A 17,269-nucleotide genomic window follows, 5' to 3' on the forward strand; every position below is an offset into this window, starting at 1 on the left:
TCTGCTGTCTGTCGTCTGCCTTTTCTTTCTTTCTGTGGCACACGCTCTCTCTTTATCTCTGTATATTTCTCTCTTACTCCCTCCTCTCTCTTCATATCACTCTGTTGCTCCCTCTCCCTCACTCTCTTATCTCCGCCTGTCTGTCGGTCGTCTGCCTTCTCTCTCTCTCTCTCTCTCTCTCTCTCTCTCTCTCTCTCTCTCTCTATCTCTCTCTCCCTCTCTATCTCTTTTTCTCTCTCCCTGTCTGATCCCTCTCTATATTTATATCACTCTCTTGCTTCCTCTCTCTTTGCTTGTTTGCCTCCACTTCTCTCCTTCTCTGCACCACTCACTCACTCTCTCTCTCTCTCTCTTTCTTTCTTTCTCTCTCGCAAGCCAGGAATTTTTAGATATTAAAGACAATTTTGGCTGCATTGGTATTTTGAACGGTTACTAAATAAATAATTTGTTTTTAAAGTTTTAATTTTACAAAATTGTTAATTTATTTTACAAAAAAAATAAATTTGTCTATTTCATAATACACCATGAGATTAATTAATACTTCCATGTAATAAGATATCAGTTGATACAGTTCATTTGTTTTCTTTGGCTTTAATATTTTTTAAAAATATTAAATATAAAATTATAAAATTAAAGTGTAAAATAAATTATTTTTTGATTTATGATTAAATTATGATTTGATTTGTAATGATGGTATGAACTGAAATAGGGCCTAAATTTTCAATATTTTGTTTTAAAATGTTTGTACATTCTTGCATTATTATATTCGTAGTATATTGTTTATTTCGATATTATTGTTGCGTTAATAATATAATATGTGTTTGAAGAAGGAGGCTGAACATGATCCACATGGTTAATACGACCCTTTAAACCCTTTACCCTCGGGTCTGGGCGGTCGTTAACGTGCAGGTAAACGTGCAGTTTAGCGTGAAATCGGGTGTTAATAATCGAACGGGAAGATGCCGCGTTGTTCGTTTATCTGGGCATAGGTGGCGGAATATCTGTTTGCATTACTCACAAGGTCCACACGGTGAAGAAGTTGTGAATGGGAGTCAAAGGGTTGTGGTGGGGGATGAGGGAGACCGGCGATTCCAAGAAGTTCGGACTCGTCATCCTGAGGCTCTCCGGGTCTATTCTCCTTCAGTAACCGCCAATCGTTCAAAGTGTGTCGTTCGGAGGAGGATATCGCCTGAAAGCCGGTGCTGTTTCGTTGTTGAGTGAAAAAGAAACGAGCCGTTGTTTTTTTTTAAACGATAGTTTTTCACCGGGTCGCAAGAGCAGAAGAGCGATCCGTTATCCCTCTGGGATGCTAACAGGTGAAGAGGACCTGCACCTTGTCGGAAGGACGGACGGAGGAGGGTTGGTCCGCGTACACAGGGGATGGTCCCAAGAGAGCGGCTATTCTTCGCCCGCGATGACGCCCCAGAACGATGACTCGTCCAACTCCGTGTTGGACTATCTAGACCTAGACCTCCTGAAAGAGGAGTCCAGGGCGAGGAGAGGAGACATTGCCATCGAGGATTACCTCAGGGGTGGCGATTGTTCCTCGGAGCCGGCCTTTCCCCAGATACCCGTCTCCACCCCCGCCACGACTTGCTCGTCCCATTCAAACTATGAGGGTGACGAGTCCGAACGAATCATGGTTCCTAACGGTAAGTTACAAAAAACAACCTACATCACCTTAATAATTAATAAAACTCCTATCAATAATAATTGATCAACAAACGTCAGAAATAATGCTGAACTTAAAATAAGTCAACATGATAAATTTTATTTAAATTTATTATAATAGTAACAAAACAGTTGCCATTTTTCGCACCTTTGTTAACTCAAAAAGCATGGATTGTCGTAAAAATGATTTTATTGTATATTATTAGTCATCAAATCACTTTATTGCTCTGATGTCCTTGTGTGTGTATTTTCTACTGACTGTTTTTAATTTTATAATTACATTACTTTGTAAACTTATGAATGTTTGTATTAATTTTTCTCACAAGTGTCATGAAATTTTTTTAGTATGTATCAGTTCGATTGTTTTCTTCGGCAGGGTTTCAAATTTTGGCGGTAAAATCATTTTAACATGGTACATGATATGAGGTTTCAACCCAGTGACCTGCAAACATTAAAATTAAATTCTTTTCAATTAATTAATCTTTAATTAAGGTTTTGAGATAAAAAAATCAGTGTCACGAGCGAGACTCGAACCCACGACCTTCGAACCCCCCTCGGGACACTGACTTATTTTATCTCGACCAAAAACTTAATTAAAGATTAATTAATTGAAAAGAATTTATTTGGTCATCGGGCCACGATTAATAGATTAATATTAATTCATTACAATTATCATTGAATTATAGCAAAGTTGAAGTTTTCTAGTGTGAATTTAAATTCAAGTTAAACTTTTTTACTTGTGTATTTTGTGTTGTGTATGTTTTAAAGTTTCATAAGTTCACAAATACGAAAAGTTATGAACAATTGTATTTATTGTTCTCATCATGAAAAATCTAAATATATTTAAATGTATCATATAATGTTTTTTCGGCCCGATTTCAAATTTTGGCGGTAAAATCATTTTATAATTTTTTTCTGTTTTGTTCATATTGTTGGGATTTTTTTTAATTATATTCAGTTCAGGTTTCGTTTAAAATTTGAAAAATGTCGAGTTTCTGTTCTAATTTCGTTTATTTGCACTTCTTTAAATTGCCGCAGTCTACTTACAAGATAAAATTTGTCTTTTTTTATCTTATTTGCATGGTTGGAACAATGCGTGACTAATTCGTCAAAAACGCCACTTAGCCCCTTCATCAACCTCTTTTCTGAATTGTTTACATTATTATTGTAATAAACTCGAAAAAGTTCTCGTACGCGTTCAATCTATAAATATATTGTTTTATAAGCCTAAGTGGAAAAACGAATACGGATTTTATTTTTTCCAAGTTTTCCCCCTTAGCGATGCATTTTTCATAGGAATTCTTGGACATGGTTCAAATTTGCCATTGTAATAAACTCAGTTATGCAAAACTGGCACCGATAATTGGCAACTGGACAAGAGCTTCAGGCGGCATTGACACTGAGGATCAAAACAAAAATTTTTTGGCAAACACGAGAAGGGGCGACGAATCATTGGATTTTCCTTGAAAATAGTTTTGAATAATCTCAGTATTTTTGGCAAATGAGATTAAATAATTCGTATAAAATATTACGGAATGATTAAAAAGAAATATGGCACTGGTAAAATTACAATTCCAAAAAGTCTGGGTCTATAAAGATCGAGTATGAATGCCAATCGATATCAGAATTGTACTTGAATTTTTGATTCCCCTGCTGATTTCTTGTGTATAGTACTTGATATGCATTCGACTATTTGTGATACAAACTTTGCCAGTAGATTCTACATTTAAAACGGAACCAAAAACTCCTAATAAACTATGACCGAATCTCCACAGTTCAGGGCTTATTTCACTTTTCCTGATTTTTTTAAGATTTCACGTCCTTGCTTTAAATAAACAATGATAACTCCAAAACCAAAAGGTTTTGGACAAATATCATTGAAAACGACGTTAAATTTCCTAAAATGCGATCAATATTAAGGTTGTGAAAGTTGGAGAAATAAGCGTTGTAGTAGCCAGAACTTTGAAAAACAAAATTTTTTTTTCAAAGTTGAAACACTTACTATGGTGATTCTAAATTACTATTTCCAAACCTAGAGACCAGCAAATTTCACAAAAACGTACTCCATCTAATACCTGTTTTAATGGTGTAATTGTTTTTGTAATTACTTTTTTCAAATATGAAGAAAGTGATGAAGGTAAGGAAAAAAACGTGTTTGACTGATTAATAAGGTAGAAAGATAATAAAAAAATAAGAAAAACAAATAATTAAAAAAAAAAAACGAAATTTTGAAAGAATGTACTAAAAACGTTTTGAATCTGAAAACTGAAATAAACGTTTTAGTAGCCAGAAATTTGCAAAATAAGTTTTATTTCAAAATTGAAAAACTCCATGGTGATTCTAAACTATTTCCAAATCTAGAGATCAAATTTCACAAAAACGTTCTCCATCTAATACCTTTTTTAATAGTGTAATTGTTTTTTTAATTACTTTTTTCAAATATGAAGAAAGTGATGAAGGAAAGGAAAAAAACGTGTTTGACTGATTGGTAAGGTGGAAAGATAATAAAAAAAATAAGGAAAATAAATAATTTAAAAAAAACCTTAAGGAAATTTTGAAAGAATGTACTAAAAAACGTTTTGAATCTGAAAACTGAAATAACGTTTAATAGCCAGAACTTTGAAAAATAATTTTTTATTTCAAAAATTGAAAAACTTACTATGGTGATTCTAAACTACTATTTCCAAACCTAGAGACCAGCAAATTTCACAAAAACGTACTCCATCTAATACCTTTTTTAGTGGTGTAATTGTTTGTTTAATTACTTTTTCAAATATGAAGAAAGTGATGAAGGAAAGGGAAAAAACGTGGTTGACTGGATGGTAAGGTGGAAAGAAAAAATAAGGAAAATAAATAATTAAAAAAAAAACTTAAAGAAATTTTGAAAGAATATACTAATTTAAGTAAGAAAGAAAGTACTAATTACACCACTAAAAAAAGGTATTAAATGGAGTACGTGTTTTGAAATTTGCTGGTTTCTAGCTTAGGAAATAGTAGTTTAGAATCACCGTAGTAAGTTTTTCAACTTCGAAAAAAACTTTTTTTTATGTTCTGGCTACTAAAACGCTCATTTCACCAACTTTCACAACTTTAATATTGATCACATTTTATCGAAAATTTAACGTAGTTTTCAATGGTATCAACGGATCTGTCCAAAACCATTTAGTTTTGGAGTTATCATTGTTTATTTGAAACAAGGTCGTGAAATCACAAAAAATCAGAAAAAGTGAAATAAGTCCGAAACTGTTGTGTTTCGGATCATAGTTAATTAGGACTTTTTGGTTCCATTTTGAATGCTGAATCGATTGGCAAAGTTTGTAACACGAGTAGGCGAACACCGTGTATATCTCCTTTTGTTTCTTTTTTGTATTGAAATTGCAAAAACCTGGCAGGCGGACTATTGTCTTCTTTATTATTATTTATATTATTATTATTGTGTTTTGAGATTGATTAAATTAATTAGCGTGTAATGTGAGAGGAACGATGGTGAAAAAATTGAATACCCCATCTTACATTCACAACCCATCACCTACTCACAAACACTCTCACGCACACTTCTCACTCACTAACACTCTCGGCCTCACATTGGCTGTGAAACTATTACCGTCTCGCTTAATTTCTCTCTCTCTCTTTCACTCTCTCACACTCACTATCATTCTTTGTTCACTTACTCACACCGCATCCACCCTCTTACCAACTCACAGAAGCATTCACGAACACCCTCTCACTACTCACTATCAGCTCTTTTTCACTCGCACCTTGTGACCTACTCACCATTATCTTCTCATTCATTCACACTCACTAACACCCTCGTGCTCACTCATTAACCTTGTACCACCCTTTCAATCTCGCTTGGTATGGAATGGTGAAAAAGGATACTAGGAAGCGGGGTTTGTACTCCCCAGGCACTGCAGCCTTCTGTTCCTTAGTTCAGTGCAATAGACTCAATCCTTCTCCTTAGAAGTATCAGGTCATTGACTGTCGCTGCTGCAATTTCATTCCCTAATTTTTTCCCGTACGTTAGGTTAAATCTCCATTGAGCTGTTGCTTCGCATTCGACGATGATATGAGTTGGCTGTTTCCTCCTCCTCAATACATAATCTGCAAATGGGATCATCGCTGTATATATATGTGTAGATGTTTTCTCAGATGCTAGTGACCGGTTAGTAGTCCTACCACTCCTCTGAGTTTGGCGCTCTCCAATTGCAGCAGTGCTTTTGCCAGTCTTGGTGAGGGTTGTTTCACCATAAGTTTACTATGTCTAGCACCGTTAGAGTTTATCCACTTATTTTTGTTTTATTTGGAACCATTCTACAATGGAGGATTCTATAATTGTTTTGTTATCCCAAGTATAGGTTCCGGGTCTATGTATGGTCTTGCAGATCCTCCAGTCTGTCTGCTCTCTCGTTACCCAAAATCCCCCTGTGCCCTGACACCATATCATCAGGTTGTTGTGTTCCCCAGGTTTTGGAGATTTTGGATGCATTCACTGACTAATTTTGATGTGATCCTTTTACATGTTAATGCTTTAGTGGCTGCTTGGCTATCTGATCTTATGAGGATTTTTTTTGGCAATGTAACTTCTTTTAAGATTTTCCAGGGCACAAGCAATGATGGCATGTATTTCTGCTTGAAAGACCGAACTGTGCTTCCCTAATGAGTTTGATTGCTCATGTTATTGGCTTAGAGAAAACGCCCGATCCGGTTCCTTCGTTTGTTTTGGAACCATCTGTGTACGATATCATTGTATCTGATGCTCTCCTGTGTTCTTCTTCTCCTTTATAGTCCGTTGAGACTTTATAGGAAGTTGTGAAGATTGTTTCCGGGATCATAATCGGGGGACAATCAGTCCCCATTTCTAATAATGGGTGTCTGATTTTGTTGATTATGGTTGTATGCCCGAATTGTTTAGTTCCTTCCCAATTTAATTGTTTCTGGAGTCTAGGTGTGCTTTTCCTAGCCTCTCCTTGTATGAATATTTCCAATGGAGGTTTGGCAAAGTTTCTAATGCATTTGTAGATGTTGTTCTCATTGCCCCTGTGATACATAGGTTTGCTAGTCTTTTTATGCTGCCTATTGTTTGGGTAGCTACTTTTTGTTGAGCTTTGGTCTACCAGATTAATGATCTAGGTTATTACTGTCGTGTATAGCCAATAGGCCATTTTCGGTTTTATCCCCCAAGATTTGCCTAAGTTCCTTCTTGTGGTCACTAGCGATATTTTATTTTTTGCTATAGTATGCTGCAAGTGAGGATTCCAGGTTAATTTCTTATCAAAGATTATTCCTAGGTATTTGACCTCTCGCTTACTCACACCCTGTCACCAATTTACTCCCATAATGTGGTTCACACTTTCTCACTCATCTCTCACTCACCTACGATAAATTACACTCCCTCACTCAATCTCTCGTACATAAGCGAAGATACACACTCACACTAATACATTCATTCATTATCGTACGCCCCGTTCGATTTTAATGACACCATGCAAACTAATCGAAATAATTAAACGATTTCTGCCTCTTTCTTAGTAAAATTACATACGCACGTACTAACACAAATATGTACACTCATAATAGTTTCAATAGATTGTATAATTGTCTATTTTGTCTTATGAAAAAATAAATATTTCTGAACATCTAGATAATTCTTGTATAACTATTTGCAATAATTTAGTTTCATTGTTATGATGCAGTAACTCAAAAAACTAAAGCAATTAAAAGTGTAGAGAAAATTGCTGTAAATTAAATTCCATTAACTAAGGTTTTGGTTGAGATGAAAAAGTCAGTGTCACAAGCGGGATTCGAACCCACGACCTTCGGCTGGCAAAAAGAAGGGAAAATTATGTGTAAATGTCTACTTCTTTGTTTTGAAGTGTCTGCTGTAGGATTTTATTGGTATGCTTGGATTGGATGAGTGACGGGTCAGATTTCAGCGTGTTATATGTGTTTCTATCAATGCCAACCCTGCGGAAATTTAAGGACTTAGGATATGAAACTTTAAAGCACCCTCATTCAGCCCTCAGAGTTCCACTTTTTTAGGCATTTTGATCACTTCTTGAGGGATAAAATTTTTTGAGGACGCGGTGAAAACGAAAACACCTTCCAAGATTTTATTATGAATCGAAATAAAGATTTTTATCTCTTATAAAAGTGCATATTACACAGATGTATAGATTGTGATGGAAAATAATTTTTCTTTATTTTATAAAAATGACAAATAGTTTTAACTGCCTTTTCAAAACCAGTATTATTTTTGCATCAACCCAATAGTAGCTCAACAAAAACAACTTACTAAAAAATAATGCAGTGTGCGGCGGCTCTACAAATCACAGAGACCATGACACTTTAAGATTGATAGGCTGCTTAGAATAGTAACAAACTTTATAAACCTACTACCTGCTTCCACTGGAAATTTATAATATACAAGGAGAAGGTAGGTAAAGTTCGTACAGAATCCAAAAACAAACAAACTTGATCAGGACAGAACAGATTGGGCTTACTGTAATGAATTTTGTATTTTCCCTCCGTTTTTGCCATTTTTCAAATGTCGTGTAATCTATTTGATTCCCGGCGACAAATTAAATGGCCACGGAGAGCTTTAGTGAAGATAAACTTCATTTTACTTATTAAAATCGTTTTAGTAGTATAAGTTTTCGTGGTCCGCTTGACCAATTGATATCTTTCAATTAATTAAGGTTTTTAGTTGAGATAAAAATTCAAAAGTGGGTTTGATATGGGAAATTAGTGTCCGAGTGGATTGAAGTCACGATAGCTCAAGTGGTAGAGTAGCGGCGTATTTAGCCGAAGGTCTTGGGTTCGAATCCGGTTTGTGTCACTGATTTTTTATCTCATCCAAACCTTAATTAATTGAAAGGAATTTATTTGGCTAAGCGACCACGAAACCTAATAAAATGTAAATTAAATGTTTAATAACTTTTTTCACCCGATTAGCGTTACTCAATCGCTAGGCCAAATAAATGACCAATTGATGTGGTGGTGAAAAAGTTAATTAATTTTACCTTTGTGCTTTTTTTTAAATTTAATTAGCCCGGACCAATATCGCGATTTGAGAATTGAGACGACCCGGCGGTTTAAAATTTCGGAAAAACGCGGTCCGCCCGGCACCGAAAACCTACATTAACCCAGTTCCAGTTCGGCCGAAGGGTGCTAAGTGGAGAGGAAGCAAGTTTTGATTAGCTTGTGGTACTTTGATTCGCTCAATTGTTGTTCGTCGGTTGTGCTGATGCGAGTTCCGCCTCTCCCATCCGCTTTTCAGCCCCCGAACACAGCGACTCCACCTATAACAACCGAATGCCGTCGGATATTTGTAAGTCGATACAGATTAATTAATTAATTTGTACAATTATCCCTTTAGTTTAGGATGTTTCTGTGACAGTTTGCGTCAATTCTGACCGTTATACACAGGTATACTCGAAATTCTACAATTACTTTTCTACTCAAAAATGATTTATGTATGTTTTTGTCTTAATAAAAAAAATCATACTTTAGTTCGTTATCTCACATTGAAGTGGCATTACTCACAGAGAGGCAAATCTTTCTTGTTGATTTCAGGTTTTTGAACAATATTAATAAATTGTTGTTATTGCCTTTAGAGACAGTAAAAATAGATCATTGTGCTATAATTATTGATTTTTCAAATACATATCAAACCGAATATTATATTTTTCAATAAAGTTTTAAAAAATTTAATTTTGTTTCGTATTTTTTGGAAAGTAAATGTGTCTTCTTTTTGAAATCCGTTAGTTCTAAAACTGGTGTAAATAGGAAAGTTGTTTAATTTCCTCACAGACGATTGTTGTTGACGTTCAGAAAGAAAACGTGCCTGGTTTAATTAATAGGTTGAGTCAGTATTAAATACATTTAACTGGCCGATTCTAATTCTGCGGACGTCTTGAGATGTTATTGTAATACTGCCGAAAGCTCTAGCCCAGTATTGGTCATTAATGACCGGCTCAAAACTCGTTTTATTTTCAAACATAGACCGGCTGGTATAAAAGAGTAACGAGCACAGTTAATACTCAATTTCTGGGCCTTGTAATTACATGGAGACAGGACTGGCGAATCTCACCCGGCTGGAGGATCATTTCTCGGAAATCTCCCCATCTCCCGCTTATTATTTCATGCACGTTAGAGCCGTCGTAAGATTTCCCCTTTGCTATGATGCGGGCCGGCCATTTTATTCTGAATAAACATTGACGATCGAGGTGAATTATTTTTATCTTTATCGGAGCAAACAGCGATTTTAACACCAATCTGTCTACTCAAAGGGAAGGAAGTAAACAAATTACTCTGAATCATTCCCCCGCTGAATGTAAGATAGCTCTTCTCGAGATTTCCGTTCATTGTGAGCACTTGTAATAAATAAATAGAGCAGTGCTCTTTGTTATCAACATTGTCAAACAAAAGATACCTATTTGCTCTATACGCTAGATTGTGTATTTAAGGATAAGCATAGAAATGTCACTTATACAAGTGACATAAAACAACGAAGCTAGACATGTTAGTACGAGTACGAAAATAGACAGTGACCTAGAGAGAAGCAATGAAAACAGTACGAATAATGAACATTGACGGAGAGGGAAGCCATAGTACTATTTCGCAGATTGTGACGAATGGAGTCACCTTAGTACGATAACAAAATACATTGTGCCTAGGGAGAATCGCTAGTATGGCACGTTAGTACTGAAAGAGAAAAAAGAATAGACAGTGAAGAAATACACCCACAAGTATGAGTACGAAGAATAATCAGATACTAGACAGACACGTTAGTACGAGTACGAAGTCAGTTACTAGTGAGATACGTTAGTACGAGTACGAAGTCAGTTACTAAAGAGACAGGTTAGTACGAATACGAAGTCAGTTACTAGAGAGACAGGTTAGTACGAGTACGAAGTTACTTGGGAGACAGGTTAGTACGAGTACGAAGTCAGTTACTAGGGAGACAGGTTAGTACGAGTACGAAGTCAGTTACTAGAGAGACAGGTTAGTACGAGTACGACGTCAGTTACTAGAGAGGCAGGTTAGTACGAATACGAAGTCAGTTACTAGAGAGACAGGTAAGTACGAGTACGAAGTCAGTTACTAGAGAGGCAGGTTAGTACGAGTAAAGAAGAATAGAAAGTGACGAAGAGAGTCCCGCTAGTAAGGGTACTAAGAATAGGCAGTGACGAAGAGAGACCGTTAGTACGAGAACGATGAATAGTCATTTACTAGTAGAGACGTGGACAAAGAATAGAGTTTCTTGAGAGAAGCAGTATACAAGAAGAATTAAGTTGAATTGAACAATTTATTTATAAAAGCTCGCAAAATTAGTACTAATTTCTTACATTTAAAGTTTACATAATTCATACTACAAAACACGTATAATATATAATTTGTTTTACTGTCTACATATATTTTTAAATATTATTGATGTTGTACTGAGTACGATCGCACACAATCTAATGAGCGAATAGCTTTTAGAACTTTCTTAAAAATGATTATTCGGAAATCGTGAGATGCGATCTGGTGTGATGTATGTTTCAGAAAAACATTTTCTTTATCGTGCCAACGTTTTGGTCTTTATTGAGATTGAAAAAAGTGAATTTATTTTTTATATTCAATCAAAGTATTTTTTGCATTGTATAAATTCAATTTTTTCCACATCCTACATGTATTTGTTAAATTTAAACAATGTTTGTACATCCCAGGCCCTGAAGATGATCTCAATAAAGATCGAAACGATGGCACGATAAAGAACATGTTTTTCTGAAATCTACGTCACACCAGACCGCATCTCACGATTTCCGAATAATCATCGACTAATGGTCACTAATCACCACACATTTCTTATAAATAGATTTACATGATTTTATAACATACGCAATTATTGTAAAATTTTATAGATTTAGGAAATAATGAGTTATAAAAACAGTGTGTACTGCACAACGGCATTTTAAATGCAGTTAGAGTACGTGTAAAAGTAGTTTTTTTACTTTAAAATGAGAATCAATATCGAATAGGTATAATGGTTTTTGGATGTTATTATGTCATGGAAAATAGACAAAATTTTGTAATTTTTTCAATAAATTATAGTATTTGTCATAAATTCTAGAATCCTAGGGTAGATTGCAAATGTAGCGAGCGAATAGACTTATTTATATTAATGATAACTTGTATGTATGTATAACTTGTATGTATAACTTATGATGATTTTTACTACAAAGTTTAGAAATTACTGCAAGGCCAAAAGTTATATTTTGAACCATTAATGCACTAAAAAGCATATACTATGGAACCTGCAACGAGCTTTGTAAACATAGAAATTTATTTCGTTGTTTAAAATTAATATACAACCATTAATTTTGATTTCTGCAATATTAGCAATAAAAACTATTTTCTTATATTGATAATATTGCTGTTATTCTATTCTGTTGGTTGTTATTAAAAACTACTTTTTATCTTGAACCACTCTATTCCACAGAAGTAGACAACAAAAAACACTTCATAAAAAGTATTCTTTATTGTCTTAATTCTTAACATGTTGTGTTTTAATATTTGATTTTTTTAAGAAGTTTAAGCTGTCGAGGAGGAGCGGACAGCAACCCGAAATTGTTACTTTTTTATATAAAAAAAAAGACTACTATTTATGAAAAAGTGTTTTTTTGTTGTCTACTTCTGTGGAATAGAGTGGTCCAAGATAAAAAGTAGATTTTAGAGATTTAGAGAAAAAGTAGATCTACCTCTATGGAATAGAATAGATTAAGATAAAAAATGTGCAATATTAATTTTTTTTAAATTTTCAAACTGTTTGTGATGTCCTAATAATTCTGAACAGTGTCGCAAGACTTGTTTGTGACGAACTGCTTCAGAAAAGGTATTGAGGAAGTGATTCAGTTATATTTTTGATTATTATATAATTATTAAATAAACAATAGTATGTTATTTACTACTAAGCCTAATACATAAGACACATCACTAACATTATTGTAAATTATTATATTTCATGATGTATGAAGTTGTTGAATTTTTAAAAGGACTTTGAAACAGAACCAGAACACTGCTGCTTTACACATTTGGCCAATGTAAATGATAAATTTACCAATATAAAAGATTCAAAACGACTATGGAACAGATGAATTAGAATATATTATTTTTATTAAAGTTTGGTTTATTAAAATATAACATTTACAATTATTTCTTATATAAAAAAAACCGTTGCTCGTTTTTAAAATGGCCGAAGGAAAACTACGTCTAAGTCAAGAAAAGCTATAATTTCAAGTAACAACAGAGTGTATTGATAATAAAACGCTGATATAAAAACGCGCAAATAAAGATTTTTACGGTTGTAATAAAAAGTGTAAATATGAGAAATGCACAGGCGCCCTGTATATATTCGACTTGAAATTCCCGACGCGTCGAAGTTTTTATATTGCTCAATAAGTCCCGATTTACACCTGACTTAGGGATGCAGTGAAATTGGGTTTAGGTCGTTCAGAGATCCGTGTTCAGTCAGACCATGACCGAGCCTTTCCGCGAATCAATGACTCAATTGTCATCTTCCAGCCACGGTCACTAAACCCCTGTGAAAAGTGCGCTTATGTGTCTGCGGACGCATGTGTGGCACACTTGGTCCAAAATTGGTACATTTTTAGAAAGGAATATTGTTAGGGATAAAAAGGAAAGGTGGTTCATTGCAAGGACTTTTCGATTTTGCCCCAAAGGGTTTAAATTTTTGACGGAGTTTATGATGGTAAATATATTTCCTCTTCCACGTTTATACGCAATTTCGATTTCTTATGCCAAGTTTAATTAATTTATGCGCTATCAAAGGAAACTAATGAAGATCCAGGCGCCGAGAGCCGGAAATAAGGCGGCCGAAATTGGCAGTTCGCCCCATTCCGCGATTCTTAACTGCCGGATCCCCTTAGAACGGTTTTTTGGCAATAGTACTCGAAAAATTATAAATAAAACCACGTTACGAATTTTTACGGCAGAGTTTCCGGGCGTTTCATTGGAAATTAAATTTACTTTTAAGGAGTACTTTCAACCAAAATAAAAAAAATAATACCAGGTGGATGCATTCCTGTCGCTTTAGTCAGTCAGCATCTCTCGTAAATGTGCCAAAAAGAGGATTTACTGAGACTTGCTGAACGAGGTGTGGCCTATTCTTTGTAATCCGTTAATTCAAAAAATAAAAAAAAGGAAGAAGTTTATTCGGTGGCATCCATTTTCCGTCCTTGAAATCCACACCAACCGTCTCTCAAAAAACCGGTTCCATAGTTTGCCAAATTATGCCGCGCTTTCCCGACCCCCGGTATGAAAAAATTCCCGCCCATATACATACTCGATTTAGACATGAAATGCATATGGTTTTGTAGATTTATCGACCAACTTGTACAGATAATATTCTCTTGGTTATCAGGGATATGGTCAGAGAAAATATTTTTAATTTTAAATCTGAACTTTATTGTACCTTCTTCAGATTCAAAAAAGGACATATTGTACATTTTAATTTTGGCCAATTTTAACACCTTAAAAGGAGAAAAAGACACACATTTTTGTACTTACTTATTTTTAGTCAGAAGTGTATAAACTTAAATTCTTTTATTTTCATGTTAACACTTGAAACCTTTTCACTTTTTTCTTCACCTTTCCATCTATGAAATGATTGGCTAGTTTTATATCACAGACAGTAAATATTACATAAAACTATTCTAGTCATTTTTAGTCCTTCTTTAGGGCTCTATAATATTAGACATTTTAATTTTGGCCAAAAAACTAGACACAAATTTTTTTCTTGCTGATTTTTAGTAAGAAGTATAAAAACTTAGTCTTTTATTTTCATGTTAACACTGAAAACCTTTTCACTTTTTTTTCTTCACCTTTCCAATTGTGAAACGATTGGCTAGTTTTATATCACAGACAGTAAATATTTCATAAAACTAGTCTAGTCATTTTTAGTCCTTCTTTAGGGCCCTATAAAAGGATATATTAGACATTTTAATTTTGGCCAAAGAACTAGACACAAATTTTTTTCTTACTGATTTTTTAGTAAGAAGTATAAAATTTCTTTTATTTTCATGTTAACACTGAAAACCTTTTCACTTTTTTCTTCAATTTTTCAACTATGAAATGACTAGGTTGGTTTTATATAATATCACAGACAATAAAAACAAGCAACATTAAATGTTTTTAAAAAATCCATGAAGTTAGGCGAAGATTTAAAATTAAAAAATATTTTCTTTGATCACATCCCTGATTAACAACCAAAAAAACATTATGAAATACATACTTATACGAGTTCTTCATTGATCTGTTATATTTTGACTAATTAACACAAGAAAGAATACTACCAAAGATCAGTACATTAAAAAATGTATTATTGAACCAATTACGCCATAAAAAGTGTTTAATATTTTTTAGTCTAGTTTCAAATTTTTACATTTTTTGGAGAAAATTATACAGGGAACCTCAGGCCCAGCTTAACTTCGGAATTCCAAATACGACACCTATACATCCTGCCACATTTTAAAGTGTATACTTTTTTACAACGCTGATACATTATAAATTACATTACGTTTCCAATGTTTGTCCGTTTTTTTCTGGAATATTTAGAAGTATAGATTTTATTGTATTTTAATTATGTCTATATATTTTGACGTTTTATAAAAAATTTTCTTTTTTTTAATGTCAGTCTAAAATGTATTTGTCGACGCTATAAAAAAAAAAGGAAAAAAGTGTTTAATCTTTTGTAGTATAGTTTCAAATTTTTACCTTTTTTTTGTAGAAAAATTGGACAGGGTACCTCAGGCCCAGTTCAACTTAAAAATTTCAAATACGAAGCCTGTACATCCTGGCACATCATTTTAAAGTATATTATACTTTTTTACAACGCTGTTACATTATAAATTACATTACGTTTCCAAAATTTGTCCGTTTTTTCTTCAATATTTAGAAGTATAGATTTTACTGTGTTTTTAAGTAAATATATCTTTTGTCGGTGTTTAATAATTTTTCTTTTAGTAAATATCCGTTTAAAATGTATTTGTCGACGCTATAAAAAAACGTGTTTAATATTTTTAGTCTAGTATCAATATTTTTGGAGAAAAATTGTACAGGGTACCTCAGGCCCAGTTCAACTTCAAAATTTCAAATAAAACCCTATACATTTTAATGGATTTCTTACGCTGAAAACATTGGTGCAATCGGATTTTAAATTGGTCAAAAATTGCCGAAGTTATAGCCAAAAGAAACCGGCAACGTAATTTCGACGAGCAGCGAATTTTCCTCTGCCCACGTTCGAAAATTCCGACGGTTTAGTATGCCATTTGATGTACACATCCATCGATCCATAGAAAATATTTTTCTTCATCATCCCAAATCAAAATTTGTGCAAGGGACACCTGTCATAATCAGAGTCCCAAAGTCCCTGGACAAGAGGAGCGATACGGCTTAAAATTCTATGTCCGGAGAACATTTCTAATTTTATGTTTTGAAAAATCTAAAACCCTTCCAACATTTCGGGGAGAGGAACTCGAATTTTCGCGGACATACAGTAAAATATTCCTTCTAGTCGAAATTACGCTGCTGGTTTCATTTTTCCATAACTTTGTCATTTTTTGACCAAATTAAAATCCGATTGCACCATTGTTTTCAGCGTAAAAAATCCTTTAAAATGTACTGTCAGGATGTATAGGGTTGTATTTGAAATTTTGAAGTTTAACTAGGCCTAAGGTACCCTGTATACTTTTTCTAAAAAAAAAGGTAAAAATTTGAAACAAGGCTGAAAATTATTGAACACATATTTTTTTGTTTTTTGATAGCGTCGACAAATACATTTCAAACCGACATTTAAAAAAAAACGAAAAATTATTTAAAAAACATGAAAATATTTATGTACTTAAAATCACACACAAAAAAATCTAAATATTCAAGAAAAAAGCGGACAAACTTTGGAAATGTAACGTTACTTACAAAGTAACATGTCGCTGTTAAAAAGTATACACTCCTTTGATGTTTGGTTTGAGATTTTTTTTTTTTCTTTTGAACAGGTATTTTTATTTTCACACTAACCAAATTTTTTAATGCCTGATTTATAAAAAAATACCGGAGTTAATATTCCTGAAATGGCAAGTACATTAAAAAACACATAAAAATTTCATAGTGCTCTACTTTCTTTTATGGACAAATGATGGGATCACAAAGATGACAAATACATTTTTAAAAAAAATTAATAACATCAAAAAGATATATGCACTTAAAAAATAAAGTAAAATTAATTCTTCTAAATATTAAAGAAAAATCGGACAAACTTTGTAAAATTAATGTAATTTATAAATTAACATGTCGCTGTAAAAAAGCTACACAGCTACACTCTTTTGATGTTTGGTTTTAGTTTTTCTTTTTTTTTTAATTAATTTTTTCTTTTGAAGAGGTATTTTTATTTTCACACTAACCAAATTTATAAAAAATACCGGTGTTAATATTACTGAAAAGGCAAGGACATTAAAAACATAAAAATTTCCCAGTGGGCTACTGTCTTTTATGGAGCAGCGTATTTATGTTAAAAATGATAGGATCACAAAGATGATAAATA

General features: G+C 33.5%; 1 protein-coding gene across 1 annotated transcript in view; it reads left to right on the forward strand.

Annotated features, from left to right (window-relative positions):
- The first annotated feature begins 1,126 nt into the window (after positions 1-1,126).
- The window catches only part of LOC106665534 (DNA-binding protein D-ETS-6-like), a 59,055-nt gene continuing 42,912 nt past the window's right edge, over positions 1,127-17,269 (forward strand). Inside the window, exon 1 of the mRNA XM_014392010.2 lies at positions 1,127-1,652. Coding sequence (XP_014247496.1) covers positions 1,307-1,652 — 346 coding nt within the window. The 5' untranslated portion in view covers positions 1,127-1,306. The remainder of the gene's footprint in view (positions 1,653-17,269) is intronic.

The sequence above is a fragment of the Cimex lectularius genome, unplaced genomic scaffold, assembly GCF_000648675.2.
Source record: "Cimex lectularius strain Harlan isolate CLEC.00 unplaced genomic scaffold, Clec_2.1 scaffold102, whole genome shotgun sequence".
Taxonomy (NCBI): Eukaryota; Metazoa; Arthropoda; class Insecta; order Hemiptera; family Cimicidae; genus Cimex; species Cimex lectularius.